A 15277-nucleotide genomic window follows, 5' to 3' on the forward strand; every position below is an offset into this window, starting at 1 on the left:
GATAAATGATAGTTTTTCACTAAAAGTGTGGCTTACAGCCATATTAGTGTAAAATAAGAAAGAAAATTAGCGGATGTCGGTATACAAGCAAAAGGTATTTTTCTTTATCTATATCATTCAATGTCGCTATTATAAATAAAGGTGAAAGGTGTCAAAAACTTCTGCTATCATGTCCCTAGAGCTGCTAACACTTGCATTGCGTTAATCTTATTGTAGAAGATACAACATAGTCAATATGTGTACAAGAGCACCATTATACAGATAGTTATTTTGAATACACAAAACATTATGTATTTACTTTATATGAACTGCTGACAGCTCAGAAAATATTAATCACAAGAAGTTGGTACTACACATAGGTTTAAATTTACAGGGGATACATAAACTCTATATAAAAAGAAGGGTTGAAAAGAACTATATATATATTTTCTGAGGAGTCAGTTCAGATCTTCATCCAGCTGGCGTTCCACTTCTTGACAAGCTGCTTGGCTTCCTTGACATGACCGTGTTCAACAAGAACCATGACAACACCTCGGATGGACGATTCCAAAGCAGCACTAATCCATGCGTGCTTGATATCGGTATGCTCTCCTACAAAGACGATGCCGTTGCTCATCTCAAAGTACGAAGGCATGTACAGCTTATGCTGACCAGGCTCAGCAGAGGCCCAAGAGCCAGACTGGAATTCGTCCAAGATCCAGCAGACACGATCGTAGTTGCCGGTGTACTTTTCTTTGGCAATGCCACCGTGAAGTTCGTAGATGTCCTCAAGAACGCGTGCAACATGCTGCTCTTCTGTCATGGATGCAAAACGGAGACCACCATCGCCGCTGGCATAGCTGGCAAGCATAACACCGGGACCGTCGCTGCCAAAGTTGTTGGAAGGATAGCAAATGGAGCCGGAAGCCAAATCAGTCGAATCACAGCCACCCTTGATAGGAAGCTCATATTGCTCCCAAAAACGCTCGGAGAATTCGAGAGCAACCTTGCAGGCTTGACTGTAGCCCAAATTCTTGATAGCACGATCCAATGTGTAAGGAAGCTCTGCAAATCCACAAAGATTAAAGAAAAGCGAATTAGCGTGAATTTCATTTTATAAAGATGCGTAAAGTGGTGAGTAATCATACCAGGTAGATGCCAATTACGGACAATAGTGAATGGCACGCCAACAATGACGTTATCATAAGATTCGGACTTGTACTTCTCGTCATAAGGATCTTCCTTCCACTGGACAGAGACCTTACTATCTTCGACTGCGAGCTTGCTGACTTTGCGACCAAATGTAACCTTATCACCCAACACAGGCTCGTAAGCCTTGGCCAAACGGTTGAGTCCACCTTGGACAGTTTTCCAGTTGGTTGCACTGAATGTGAAACGGTCATAAAGGTCTTCCCAGATATTCCCTGCTGATAAGCCAGTAGCATAGTCCGTGGCGTTCAACGAAAGACCCGATTTTTGATGAAGCCATGCCCATTCAGACCAGTCATCGTACCCTTCATCAAGTGCTTTCTATATTGAATGAAATATAATAGATCATCAATCAATGTTGCATATACCACGGTCTTCTCGTTTGCCATGTTCGTAACTCAAAAAGGTAGTAAACATACCGCATGTGCCTTGTACAAGTCCTTACTCATCAACTTATACCAGTCATCGGTGTAGAATTCCTCAGTAGCCTCGCTGACGGCAGAGCTGAGGTCACCGGTGCCAGAGACCATAGTAAGCGAAGAGTTGGCAGCAACTTGGCCCTTGGTAGGGACGCGGCCGTCGGATAAGCGGACACCATTTCGATACGACAGATTGCTATCAATTTTGCGCCATTATTAGTTCAGTATATACGACATACCCTGACAAATTCAGGCAAATCTACGCTGCTGTCCGATACATACTTATCAGAGGATTGAATCCATTTGATAAACTCTATTTTGTAATGGTCGTCGTTCATCTTGTTGAGCTCCTCGGCCATCTGAAACCTGATCATACAATAAGACCTTATTGTCAATTTCGCTTTCGAACTCGCATATATCCAGAATGAGCAAACTTACACAATGTTGTGATCAGTCACGGGGAGCGATTTTCCATCTTCATAATCAATTGATACGGGAAAGCGCATCGGTCCTAAGTAGTAACATCATTGTTAGCAAGTGGCACTTTATTAGAGATACATGGTGATTGAGCATTCTAAACAGCAACATACCCATTTCCTGATAAGCAATGGTCGAGTTGTTGAAATAGGTAGTGTGAACACGACTAATGGAGCAAATATGTTAGCTTAAATAACGCTTTCAACAGTATAACTTATAAAAACAGCAGTGAAAAAGATAAACGTTTACCCTCCAAGTCTATCGTTTGCTTCCAAAATCTCATAATTATGGAAGCCAGCTTGATCCAAAAGCAGACCACTAAATAAGCCAGACATACCGGCGCCAATAATACCGATTTCTAACGAAAGAGAGATTAAAAGACGGGTTATATCAATGAAACAGAGCAAGTAAAACCATAAACATCTCAACAAGAGATGATTTTCTGACTTACTCTCAGATTTGTCACTGGCATGAATCTTGCTGCGCTTGGACATTTGGCGCTTGTGGTACTTGACAGCATCAAAATACATGTCTTCAAACTCGGGATGGCCACGCTTACTGAGCGTTGTTGAGACGGTGTAGGGCTCACTCCGCGCAATAATATTGCCAGCAGCATCCTTGGCAACTATACAGCCAGATTGCGCATCCGAAGGAACAGCCCAAGCGAATTTGGTGGGTTGGAAATCGGCGGTTACCTCCGTAGTACCGATGAGGTGGGTTGCTTCAGAGTCAACTTCGCAAGAACCATAGGAGAGAGTCATGGCACCTTCAACGGTCTTGGAACCATAGTTTAGATATACGTTTGTCAGAGAATCAGCCTTCAAGGAGTCGTCAACGTAGATCTCGGGACCAGAAGAAGCAGGAGCCGCCATGGCCTGCAAGGTGGCGGCAGCCAAGACAAACAAAGATGTAGTCGTCTTCACCATACTGTTAGATTATATGCACTTGATGATGTAGGTTAATGAGAAGAGATATTGGTTGTTTTGACCAGTTTCAAAAAAACACTTTGCCGACTGCAATAGTGCCTTTATATACTAGTGACCATTAAAAAAGGTTTTTTATCATCATTTTGTGTAACGGGGCATACCATTACGACGATATCCAATCTGCACGGTTGACGATTGACAATACATGGTTGAGTACAGTAAGGAGTAATAGGCGTGGACAATCTAGATAGAAGTATGATGTAGAACAATACTTAGACGATAGCTAGCCCGCTATTACTCAACGTATATATAAAGACGGGATCCTGAGTTATATGGATCCCTATTGTTTTATCCTTTGATATATCCGAGTCTCACTTGTTCATATTAATTCACACTGTCTACCCATTCACATTCCCGATTGTAAGCAATTGGGTCGACACTGTTACATTTCGACTTAATCTTTTTTTTATTCATTATCATAAAGATACTCTATCGATACCCAAGAGATAATAGATAGCGCGCGCTCTTGACTTTTTGACTTGGAGTAATCGTCATACGTGTACACTTCCTGGCTACTGCTCAATGTGACTTATCATTGAAGTGCTTCCGACTTATCGCAATATTGAATTTGATAATTTGAGATAACTCAAGATACTGTTTTCGTATCTATCAAGAACCATTCCTGTTGTTGCTTCTGCTGCCGTTCAACTTTAAACAACTCCTATAAGTTTTTATATGCTATAATACATGATGCGGCAATGATCCTGTTTATGCCTTGGTCGTCTTCCATGCTCTGCTATATGTTTTCATACGTGCCTTCCCGTCACTTGTGAGCAAGTAGTTATTCGTTATCAGCAAGTATAGCAGCAGTCAAAATTATGCAAGTCCGTATGTTTGAAGCGTTTGCAAGTTCAATTAATACCGGCTCCGGGGTACCACAGATGCAAAAATAATATGCATTTGCCGAGAGACTCCAGCTACTTTCCCGTTACTCGCTTCATAAGATGTCGTATTTCGTTGACGCACATGGTGTGTAACCTCGCGACTGCGGTTATTTTCCTTTCTTGGATCATTTTAGAGGGCGGGAAAAGCGATCCTTTAAAATCGCTTACTCAGTCAACGATGATAACCTTTCTATCGTGTGTGACCATCGTATCAGTCTGGTAGAGAGCGCGCCTTCTCTTAAGTTTTTTAGAGTTTTCTTTGCCTGTATGTACATGTAAGCAGTAAGAAGGTGACGATGTCGTCTTTGCCAGCAGGAAAATCAAAATGTAGTCGGTCCCATTTAGATAGAAGAAGAGAAGGTTTGAATTTTTTAAATGAAATAGACATACTTAATAGAATATGCACAAAGACAAAGCAACAAGTCATAGATAAGTTAGTAGTTACATTTTTTGTCATCCACAGTCCATCGCCCGTTCGCTCAGAATGTGCTGGATTCGAATGATTGAGAAAGTGCGAACGTTATTGCTTGATAAAAAAAACCTCTAGATCTGTCCAAGGCTTTCTGCACCGTTTTCTATAGATTTATTCACCCTTAATTAATGCATCACTACTTTCTCGTGCTAGATAAACTCTGTCCCTAGAAAGGCGTTTAAGCTCGGTGCATTCCCGAGAACATGACCCCAACAGGAACCCCCAATCAAAAGGCCTTTTGATCAAGGTAGCGGTAACGCTAATGACCACTGTTGCTGCTCTTGTGCTTTCCGTAAGAAATCATTAACGATGTTTTTGAGCTCCTCTCGCCATCTGACGGTTTATAATTTGGTGTTGCAGCTTTGCGCGTTATTGGATCTCAGGCACGCACGCCTATCGTTTTTATCCTGATAGTGGTAGTTTATACTTAGTCGCCAAAACAGTCTTGATATCATAGCATTCTTTCAGTATCGATAACGACAGATCTTATCATAATGCGGTACATCTTGATTCTATATAGCGATCATTTTATACATACTATTATTCATCTAAAATAAAAGCTCGCATGTCATGGGCAAAAGAAAGGCCTACATATTTTCCGAGCCAGTAAGCTTAAAGCTTACTGGCCTGAATCTAATGGTGAAAAGAATACATTGTCGATAGACATCAAGAAAATCTATAGTAAATTATTATGACGCAAAGAGTTTTTGTCACTGGAGTTACTTATCTTGCATAATATCGATAAGCTCCACACATATATTGGTAATTTTTTGAATGGATGCCGATATTAATTGCTGTGATATTACAGAGCGTGGAACAGCAGGGCCTTTTTGCGATGATAGTTCGCGTTGTGTTTAATCTTCGATCAACTCAGAGTAAAAAAGTGTACCTGATCAGTTGAGTGAACTAGCAAGCCTCATCGTTCTTTACTAAGTGTAATGATCGTGGTCGAAAGTGGAACAAGCGATTGTCGACCTACCATCTGCAGAAAGTGTCGTCAATACATATATGTAATTTCTAGTCAGGCAAAGGCGAACATAAGAACATGTGTTAACCAAAAACCTTACTCTTTCTAACATCGAGCTACCACCTCCAACGAATGTTAGTGTCAACCCAAAGGTTTCTGGAAACAATTACATAGTGGATATGTACACAGTACGTGTGATAGGTAGCAATGCTATATCATTCCTGCAAGAGAATCTCTCATTTGCTTTTATACGGGGTGTGACACAACGTGAGCAACAACAGAACCGTTCATACTCATATTCGCTCGAAACAAATACCCCATACTAATCATAAGTAGAGAATACACATGCCAACTTGAGGGGTGTACGGCTTCCTATGCTATCAAATATATGCGACTGATCAAAAACTTTGAAACGGCACATGATGTTTGTATCTTATGATAAAAGATATCAAATGAGTGATTGATCAATCCATTTAGTGCTGCATGCAGTCTCTAAGAGACGGTTACTTCAATCCACGGATTCTGATTTCAAATTCCCGCTGTCCTGTAGTAGAAGATCGTACAACATTTATCACAACCCATCAAGCGCTTCACATACATATCCCTGACTTGCACCGTAGCCGCGACCCGGCCTTGGCACACAAAGCTCCACCTTTCCGAGCCGATGTTCGCACGGTTTGATCGAGTGGTATTACGAATCCAAGATGCCAACCTAGTTTGAGTGGATGAGCAGGTCATCGGGGCGTACAATCCTTCCAGAAAATGACTGAGAACAACATTATAAATACATGTATGCTTTTGGTATATGTGTATCTTTTACCATTTGAATTTAGCGAGTATATTATGTACCTAAGCAAAAAGGTGGTTTGTTCACTGTGGACATTGTCATGTACTGCCAACAGCCAAAATGAAAAGCCGTCAATTCGATCCACATTTCAGATAAAGGATGAGAAAATATATATTGTATTATTCACAAAGTCGACAAGATATGTACAAAAACTAGTGGAAGATATATACATTTTAGTGGGTATATATTTCTCCATCCACGGTCCATCGCTCACTCAGATACTGTGGCTTCGAATGATCGAGAAAATGCTGACGCCATTGCTTTATAAAAACCTCCAAATCGGGCCATCGCTCTCTACCATCATTATCCAAAATCTTATACACCCTCAATTGCTGTACCACTCCTTGTCCGTGTTCAACAAAATTTGCACCTTGAAAGACGTCTTGAAGCTCGCTGCATCTTTGAATAACGTGATCCCAATTCAGGGATTTCCAATCGGCAGCTGATTCGGTCAAAGTAGCGGTGGCGCTAGTAGCAGTATCGCTAATATCCACAGCTGTTGCATCCTGCTTCTTCCGCTCCCAAAAAGCAGTGACGGTATTTTTGAGTTCTTCTAGCCGCCCTGGGGGAATCTTATCTGCTGCGCGAAGCAATGCCGTTGCAGCTTTGCGCGCTATTCGATTCTCAGGCACACGCACCCATCCTTTGCCTTCTAATGGTAGGTCATACTTTGTTGCCAAGTTTTTCTTATAGGTCATTGCATGTCTTTCGTATCGATCATGACAGTTTTTACACAGTAATACTAAATCTCGACTCTATATAATAGTGTGCACATAGTTAGTCATTACTACACACAGTGATAACAGAAAATTAGAGTTTGGTATATCATGGATAAAAGGAAAGCCCTTTTACCATGTCGCTCCGTGCCACGTTCCAACGAGGTTCAAAACTTACTGATTTGGATTTGATAGTCAGAGGAAACCACTGGCGATACACATAGGGAACCTAGATAATGATACAAAAGAGTTTATCACTGATAGTTATTTATCTTGGACAGTATTGATAGACCACATTTGTATGCTGTACGTACGACATGATGTAAAGTAAGCCCGTCAGCTGACCCACAAACAACGCAAATATTATCGCGGTCTTCCACCATGTAATCATCCTCGCTGTGACCGTCGCCTTTAGCTTCGAACGTTAGCATAATGGCCCGTTCTTCGTTGTCCTTGACAAGAGCTAAATCGCGCGTCAGGTACCACTGTGCTTTCCGCCTGATATATTTTGGTGGGTGGTCATTGGTTAAAATGGAGAAGGGAATTTCGCGAAAACTGTCTTTCAATGAATGCTAAATAAGCTTAATTTTGAATGGAGTGAGAATGATACTTGCTGGTTGCACCTGAACATGAGCTTTCCGTGTTTCGAGTACACTTTCCAGTTCTCGTATATGTTTTTCGCCTTTCGGCTTGGCATGACTACAGCCTTCTTTTCAGCTGGCATATTGTGTGTTGTGTAGTTACCAAAATGGATACAGAATAATGAAAACAAACTCCTTTTTATGGACTAGGAAAATTAAAAAAGCCCAGGATCATTCCCCATCCTCTTGGTAAAATTTAAGTATACACACCATAATACACCTCATTTAATTACATAACTGTTTTCTTTCTTTCCCTCCTTTTCTTTTTGTTCACAATTTGAATAATCATAAGTGAATGGAGCAGCGCAGCAACCGCTACATAGATAATCGAAATTCAGCATCGACTAATATGACACAGCAACAGAGTAAATCGAACAGCCAACAAGAAGACGACGGTTTTAGTGGCTGGATCTACAATTTTCTATTTGGCAAAGAGAATACAGTATCATCACAGCAACAGAAGCAGCCTGAAACCGCAAGTCGAATGCGAAGCCCTATGCCCTTGGATGGTTCATCGTCAGTACCTCCGCCCGCAGCTGGATTAGATCAGCACTACATCTTGACAAGCCCGTTCCGACCACGAACTGCACCTGTACACGAGCTTCCACCATTGACAGAAAGCCCACCACCCCCACCTCCGCGACGAATACATCAGCAGCAACACCATCCACAACAATATGCGTATGCAGATACTTCACGAAACCATTTGCGGTCACCATCCACAAGTCCTACAAATCGCTGCCAACAGCGTGTCAACCGGGTATCGACAACGAGCACGCTGGTCGACGAAGAGGATGACGACACACAAGTTGATTCAGGACCACGGATGCATTACGGACGGGCTCCAGCACACACAGCTCGTCGTTACGCAACACACCGGATACGTCTGACAAAAGGCAACCTGGTAGTAGAAAGTCAAGTACCCGATCGACTTCTGAATGTGCTTTCCAGAAAAGATCCTGAATTCACCACTATGCGATATACGGCAGTGACATGTGACCCTGACGAAGTTCCCTACAAAAATTACGAGCTTCGTCAGCAAATCTACCAGCGCGAAACCGAAATATTCATCGTAATTACTATGTATAATGTAAGCAGAAAACTCTGTTTCTTTGCTGCTGCTTCTTCTAGTTGCTAACGGCTAAATTATTCTACACATATAGGAGGACGAGATTTTGTTTGCTCGGACGATGCATGGTGTTATGAAAAATGTGGCCCATCTTTGCAAGCAGTCAAGGTCGAAAACCTGGGATACGGATGGCTGGAAGAAGGTCGTTGTATCGATTGTCGCTGATGGCCGAAAAATTATCAACAAACGCGTCTTAAGTGTGCTCGCCGCAATGGGAGTATATCAAGTAGGCGTCGCCAAGAACGTAGTTGATGATAAGCCTGTCAAGGCACATATTTACGAGGTAAAAACATATAACAAGCTACAAAAATGAGAACTGCACAGACCATGCTAACACATGTATGCTAGTTCACCACACAAATCTCGATAGACGAGGATATGAAGCTTAAAGGCTCAGACAAGGTAAGCTGCATGTCATAAACGACCGTATAACTGCACAGCTTACTATAGAAACAGAAGCCGTGAGCTTGGGTTGATTTTCTTACCATGTTTTGATATAGGGAATTGTACCAGTCCAAATCTTGTTTTGTCTAAAGGAAAAAAATGCGAAAAAGATCAACTCCCATCGATGGTTTTTCAATGCATTTGGCCCGCTATTAAACCCCAAGATTTGTGTTCTGCTCGATGTAGGAACACGACCTGGCAACGTCAGCATCTATCAACTATGGAAAGCCTTCGCACAACACGCTCAAGTTGCTGGTGCATGCGGTGAAATCCGCGCGATGCTGGGTCCTGGCTGCAAGTACTTGCTCAATCCACTGGTTGGCGCACAAAATTTTGAATACAAGATGTCGAATATCCTGGACAAACCCATGGAAAGCGTATTTGGCTATATTTCCGTGCTTCCCGGTGCATTTTCGGCGTATCGGTATTCTGCACTGCAGAACGACATCAACGGTCATGGTCCCCTGGAAAAGTACTTTAAAGGCGAAAAACTTCATAACAGTGGCGGACTGTTCGAGGCAAACATGTATCTTGCCGAGGACAGAATTTTGTGCTACGAGCTTGTTGCGAAAAAGAACGAACGGTGGTTGCTCCAGTATTGTAATAGTGCATTTGCAGTTACAGATGTTCCTGACGGCCTACCAGAATTCATATCTCAGCGACGGCGATGGCTCAATGGAAGCTTTTTTGCCGGTGTCTATAGTCTATGGAATTTCCGGTCCATGTGGAATAGCCGGCACTCGTTTACACGTTTGATTCTTTTGACCATCGAGACAGTGTACAATATAATCAGCCTGATATTCAACTGGATTGCATTGGTGAGATATCTTTTTCGTGTTTTAAGTTTCCATGTGCTCCAGTGCTAACGGAAACTTATATAGGGCAACTTTTACATAGCCTTTTACTTTATAACTAAAAGCTTGGCCAACGAAGAGGTGGATCCATTTGGCAATGGTTGGGGCCAGCGGTTTTTTGATATATTTCGATACGCATATCTTTTTATCATTGTGGTTGTTTTTATTTGCTCCATGGGAAACCGTCCACAAGTGTAAGTAAAGAAAAAGTGTGTAATTTTTTACTCTTTTACCTAACTGAACCCCATTTACTTCTAGCTCAAAATGGCTTTTTATAGCTTGTCTCGCAGGCTTCTCGATAATAATGGGCTATATGCTTTTCGCATCCGGATGGCTTATATTTCAAGGAGTGGAGCGTGCAAAAGAAGAAGTACAATGGACAAGTGACTCAAGCAGCAACCTTCTCCTAGCGCTTCAGGATCCTGGACTTCGAAATATCCTTGTTTCCGTCATGGCTACATATGGACTATATCTTGTATCAAGCTTACTGTATCGTCAGCCGATGCACATGATAACAAGCTTTCTTCCCTACCTCATCTTATTGCCGGGATTTACTAATATCTTGACAATTTACGCCTTCTGCAACACGCATGATGTTAGGTTGGTTAAGTTATAGTTATATTTATTGGCCGGTTAAAAGTGTGGAAGGAAACTTGAGCTAACAAATGCTGTTATAAATTCAGCTGGGGTACAAAAGGAGATAACACAGTATCAAAGGATCTCGGTGTCGTCAAGAAGCAGAAGAAAGGTAGTGGTGACACAGGCGAAGATACTGTAGAAATCGTATTGCCAGCGGATCAAATCGATATCAATAGTCAATATGACGAGGCTTTGCTTGAGTTAGAGAAAAAGGAGAAGCCAAGTGAGGTAAAATGAGAAATAAGCCCTATAGCATACGAAAGTTACAAAAATATTTGATACTTACTGCATAACTTTTAGCCACCGGCCGCTTTTAATCAAGAGGATTATTACCGGTCTTTTAGAACACATTTAGTGCTTGCTTGGATCGCATGTAACGCACTTTTGGTAGCATTCGTAACATCACCCGAATACGATACCATTTATGTTGCTTCTGCGGGCTCTACGTACATGGCTGTTATCTTATGGACGAACGCAGGCTTAGCAGCATTTCGATTTTGTGGATCCGTTATGTACTTATTACTTCGATTGTTCTCCTCCTAAGATATTTAATGATAATCATTGTATAATATTCGATTGATTTTACTACTACAACGGATAATCTGACAAATTAATGATATTTATTAATTGTTTGCGTGAACGAAAAGAAAAATTGAACGAAAATGCAGATGAATGTAGAGTGTGAGGATGATAAACAAGTGTGACATTTAAAGAAGAGAAGGATATAAGTAGTGACAGATGATTGTTAGAGTGTGATTATATGAAAAAGAAAGGAGAACAATGTAATTAAAATGACGTATTATGAGCTTTCAATACTTTTTAGTAGCCGTGCATGATTTCATCAATCATGTTGTTGAGCCACCAGAAACGGTCTTGAGTGGGTAAAATAGTGAGAATGGTAGGTAATTCGATGGGTGCTACCGGAGAAAAGTTCTGAGTAGCAGCACGCTTATCTGCTAATGACTCCAGGCTGAGCAAGGATAGACCCGATGCAGCGGGGAATTGGAGTTTTGGTCGTCGTGTTCTCGGTGGAGGTGGTAATGAGGGAAGCGGTGCAAGTACACTCGTGCGATTAGAATCATGTGACGGTGGATCTGGTGGCGGTTGCGATGGTGGCGGTAAGGGTGTTGTTGGGGATGTAAGGGATTTGCTATTGTCGTCAGCGTCATTCTTTTGTAACTGTGAGGTGACAATGGTGGGCGAGCTACCGCTGCTATCGCTATTGTTGAGGTTGTTGTTATTGCTGTTATCATAATTTCGGTTGCACTGTTTATTGTTGCCGTAGTTACGCGTTGATGGTGCGGGTGGAGGGACGGCTTTCGATGCTACAGCTGAGGGCGCTGAGACTGCAGCAGTTGACTGGTATACGCGTTGTTGTACCAAGTATGTTGATTCAGGAACGCTACGCACGGTCACTGCTCGGTATCGGGCAACAGCCTGGTCTGTAATATGATAAGCAAGACTGCGATACAAAGGTAGTGGGAGGCATTTGACGTTTTCAGTAAGCGTTTGATTGATTGCTGAAATGGTTCCTGGAATGGTAACCCAGGCACGGAATAAGATCAATTGGCATGGTCCCAAAGTCAATCCAAAGGGTGGAATATCGACAACTTCGCCATACAGTTTTGCGACGCTTGCCAATGGTTTGCCGTAGTTCGACATTTCCATTAGTTGGCGACAAGACAGTTCGAGTGCTCGAGTGAAACGTGTCGTTAATGTTGCACCGCGAGTGCTAGTTGGCGACACAGGTGAGAACACGTTGGAGCTGGATATTGGAGAGACGCCGCCAAAGTCGGGTGGTGATGCACCAGAGCTAACAAGTGTAGATGTAGCATCACTAGCTGTTGCCCAATCTGTCGATTGTCTTCCCAACAATGTGCTTCCACTTTCTCGCGGTAATTGGATATGCGACTCGAGCGCACACATGTTCTGTAATGATTGGCCGTGTAAGCTGAGCACACAGTTTCGTTCTTCAGGTGCAAGTGCAACTGGGACCTCATCGTTGTCGTACTTGAGCTGTACCATGGGGAATGCGTGTCTCCGTTTCTTGTCCACAATGATGTGAATGTTGTGAGGGTTATCTTCCTTGTCTTCTTGAATGAGGACCGAAAGTCCCAAATACACGGCACCACGAGTGGCACTCTCTGGGATCGGATCACTGTCTGACGATATTGAAGCTGCGGAGGCACTCTCTGAGATCGACGGAGAACGAGGTGATGAAGTTCCGTGTGTGGAGGAGTGAATAGCCTGTCGAGGTGGCAGTTGTTGGCCCTGCTGCTGCTGAGCATGCTGCTGTTGAATAAGCATTGATACTGTCAAGGCCATGGATCGCATGTCGTTGAAATGACTAGCCATGTGGTCCGCTGGAATACGTAAATGGTCGCCCATTGTTCGCGAAATAAAAGTCGCTTCAGCAAAACGGTAACCACATGCTAGTAGTCGAGCAAGTTCTCTCTTGTCGATGCGCTTAACGATGAAAATGTGGCGATCTTCCAAGTGGACATCGTCTTGAGATGACAATCGTTCGGTCGTAGCTGATGTTGGGCGACTAATCTCCCTGTGCGACGAATCATAATCTCTATTGCTCCCATTGTTCTGTTGTTCCCGAGCAGCGGAAGTAGATAGCGATGTCTGACTAATTTCTTGAACGTCACCGTGGGTTGCGCCTTCTTCCAGAATGGTAGCATTGTCAAAATTCGATAAGTAAAGGTCGCTAGGAAGTCGCTTCAATGGTGACTTTTTATCCATTTGGAATGTTTTACTAAACCGCTTGCTCTTTTTGTTGTTGTTATCGTTGGTGTGATTTTTGCTGGTATCCATATCGATCGACTTGGCGGAGCCGTGAAGCATCATGCTGCTGCCGTCTGATTTACTGGGACTCTTGGACTTTCGGCGATTCCAAAATCCGCTGCGCGGCTTTGCAATAGTATTTGTTCTGATTACGTCGTCGAACATGGTGCCCAATTCCGCCAAAGTCGGCAAGCGTAGCTCGTACGCAAGGTCGCGAGCAGCGTCCAGGAATAGACTTTCGACGACATCATGAGGATCACTGGTTCGAGTAGATGATTGCTCGGATGGCCTGTCACTAAAGGAGGCACGTCTAGCCCATTTGGTTGTGACATCGAATAACCGAAGAAAAAGCGGATGGCTGGCTGTAAACTCCATGCTCGAACCCTAGATCACGCCCAAAAAGGAAAAGATTGCGTTAAGACCCAGCTTCTACATTGAAGGTGGTACCAATCACTCGGAGCTAATTATTACATGCATATGCTGCATGTGAATGTGCGACAGCCTGTACAACCCATCATTTTAGCTAGGTTTCACACTTACATTGGAATGGATGTCACTCAAAACTTCCCTTGTGGGCACTGTGCCATCCAGATTGACCATAATTCGACCGTTTTTATCGAAGAACACCACATCGAGAAAAAGGCGCTGACTCTTAGCTGGTGCCGCACTAGGCAAATGAGCAACCCCCCATTTCACCGCAATATAGAGAAGTAGCACACAGGCTACAACGACGATGGCGGATATAATACCAATCAAAGCAGCGCGACTAAGCGCTGGCGTAGGCGGGGTGTGGTTGGAAGGTAACCGATACTCTGTGCCTGCCAGGGCAGTGTAATGCATGCCTAACGCGAACATGAGGTTAGACTCCTTGATAAGTTTATCGTATGATCTTTTTGTACGTTACTGTACCACACACAGCAAGGCCCATGAGCATAGCCGATCCAAGCCGTTTGTACCACTGATTCGTCCAATTTTCTCGAAGCTTAAAAAAGATGTACAACGCAACGTTTACTGCAGCACATGCGATGATAACGGCGCCCGCAATATACTCAATTTTGTATGTTAGAAGAAAGAAGTCGATCGCGAATTGACCTAATATCATTCCTATATTAGCACGTTCTTGGGGTTCTCTGTCTGGTGTATTTATTCAGCATCATTGTCATATGCTTACCGAGATAGTGCATGACAGCAATTCCTATCTATAGTATACAACATAGAGATACATACGGCAGGACGGTTAGCATACAAGGATGATCAGTTATTTCGAGCAGGGGAAAAATAACAACATAATTTGCACATACACCAGCAATTGTGCCACTTGGTATGATTCGAACAATCTTGGCTTCTTCGGTGATGCCGACAAACGCAAACGCAATAAACATACAGGCGATTGCTACAACTAAACTTGCAAAAGTGAATCCGGCACTGTAATTAAGGTGATAGTCGTTTCCATTGTGTTGTAGCGTCAAACTGTTGTTTCCAATAAAATGCATAGACCATATTGCTACGCCTCCCATTGACACGGCTGAAGCACCTAGTAGAAACCTGTTGAGGTTTCATATAAATGTTTTTTCTACATTGTCAGTTTATCGGCGAGCAAATTCGTTCCGTGTTGGGGTATTTGATTTTGGTTTTGACGATGACGATAATGATGATGGAGATGATGATATGCTCGTACCAGTTGTGGATGCCGCGAATGTGAGTTCGCCTGGATAGCAGTTCAAGTGTTGTTTGTGCGCCGACAACGGAGATGACATAGCTGACGAAGATGATGCCACCATTAAACTCCTGTGTTGCCACCAGGTCTGTTTCAGGAACATCCAT

The 15277-nt window shown here is 42.9% G+C and overlaps 4 protein-coding genes across 4 annotated transcripts; 1 reads left to right on the forward strand and 3 right to left on the reverse strand.

Annotated features, from left to right (window-relative positions):
- Positions 1–442: 442 nt before the first annotated feature.
- On the reverse strand, positions 443–2956 carry BDB00DRAFT_757187 (putative amine oxidase; the record flags this gene model as incomplete). The annotated part of the gene is made up of 8 exons (XM_053118966.1): positions 443–1044; positions 1128–1509; positions 1608–1803; positions 1890–1973; positions 2046–2118; positions 2198–2250; positions 2334–2442; positions 2536–2956. The coding sequence occupies 8 exons, from the start codon at positions 2954–2956 to the stop codon at positions 443–445; spliced, it is 1920 nt and encodes a 639-aa protein (XP_052983467.1).
- A 3357-nt stretch (positions 2957–6313) lies between these two features.
- On the reverse strand, positions 6314–7786 carry BDB00DRAFT_19669 (uncharacterized protein). The gene is made up of 4 exons (XM_053116432.1): positions 7571–7786; positions 7271–7511; positions 7135–7185; positions 6314–6995 (listed from the first exon to the last, which is right to left on the reverse strand). The coding sequence occupies exons 1-4, from the start codon at positions 7678–7680 to the stop codon at positions 6414–6416; spliced, it is 984 nt and encodes a 327-aa protein (XP_052983468.1). The 5' UTR covers positions 7681–7786; the 3' UTR covers positions 6314–6413.
- Positions 7787–8423: 637 nt separating this feature from the next.
- On the forward strand, positions 8424–11206 carry BDB00DRAFT_757067 (chitin synthase 1; the record flags this gene model as incomplete). The annotated part of the gene is made up of 8 exons (XM_053118954.1): positions 8424–8687; positions 8761–9009; positions 9075–9128; positions 9227–9988; positions 10052–10218; positions 10283–10624; positions 10708–10891; positions 10964–11206. The coding sequence occupies 8 exons, from the start codon at positions 8424–8426 to the stop codon at positions 11204–11206; spliced, it is 2265 nt and encodes a 754-aa protein (XP_052983469.1).
- Positions 11207–11482: 276 nt separating this feature from the next.
- On the reverse strand, positions 11483–15277 carry BDB00DRAFT_868660 (uncharacterized protein; the record flags this gene model as incomplete). The annotated part of the gene is made up of 6 exons (XM_053126492.1): positions 11483–13837; positions 13994–14295; positions 14363–14545; positions 14625–14652; positions 14755–14998; positions 15132–15277. The coding sequence occupies 6 exons, from the start codon at positions 15275–15277 to the stop codon at positions 11483–11485; spliced, it is 3258 nt and encodes a 1085-aa protein (XP_052983470.1).

Source organism: Zychaea mexicana (genome assembly GCF_025766255.1).
Source record: "Zychaea mexicana strain RSA 1403 chromosome Unknown BDB00scaffold_10, whole genome shotgun sequence".
Taxonomy (NCBI): Eukaryota; Fungi; Mucoromycota; class Mucoromycetes; order Mucorales; family Lichtheimiaceae; genus Zychaea; species Zychaea mexicana.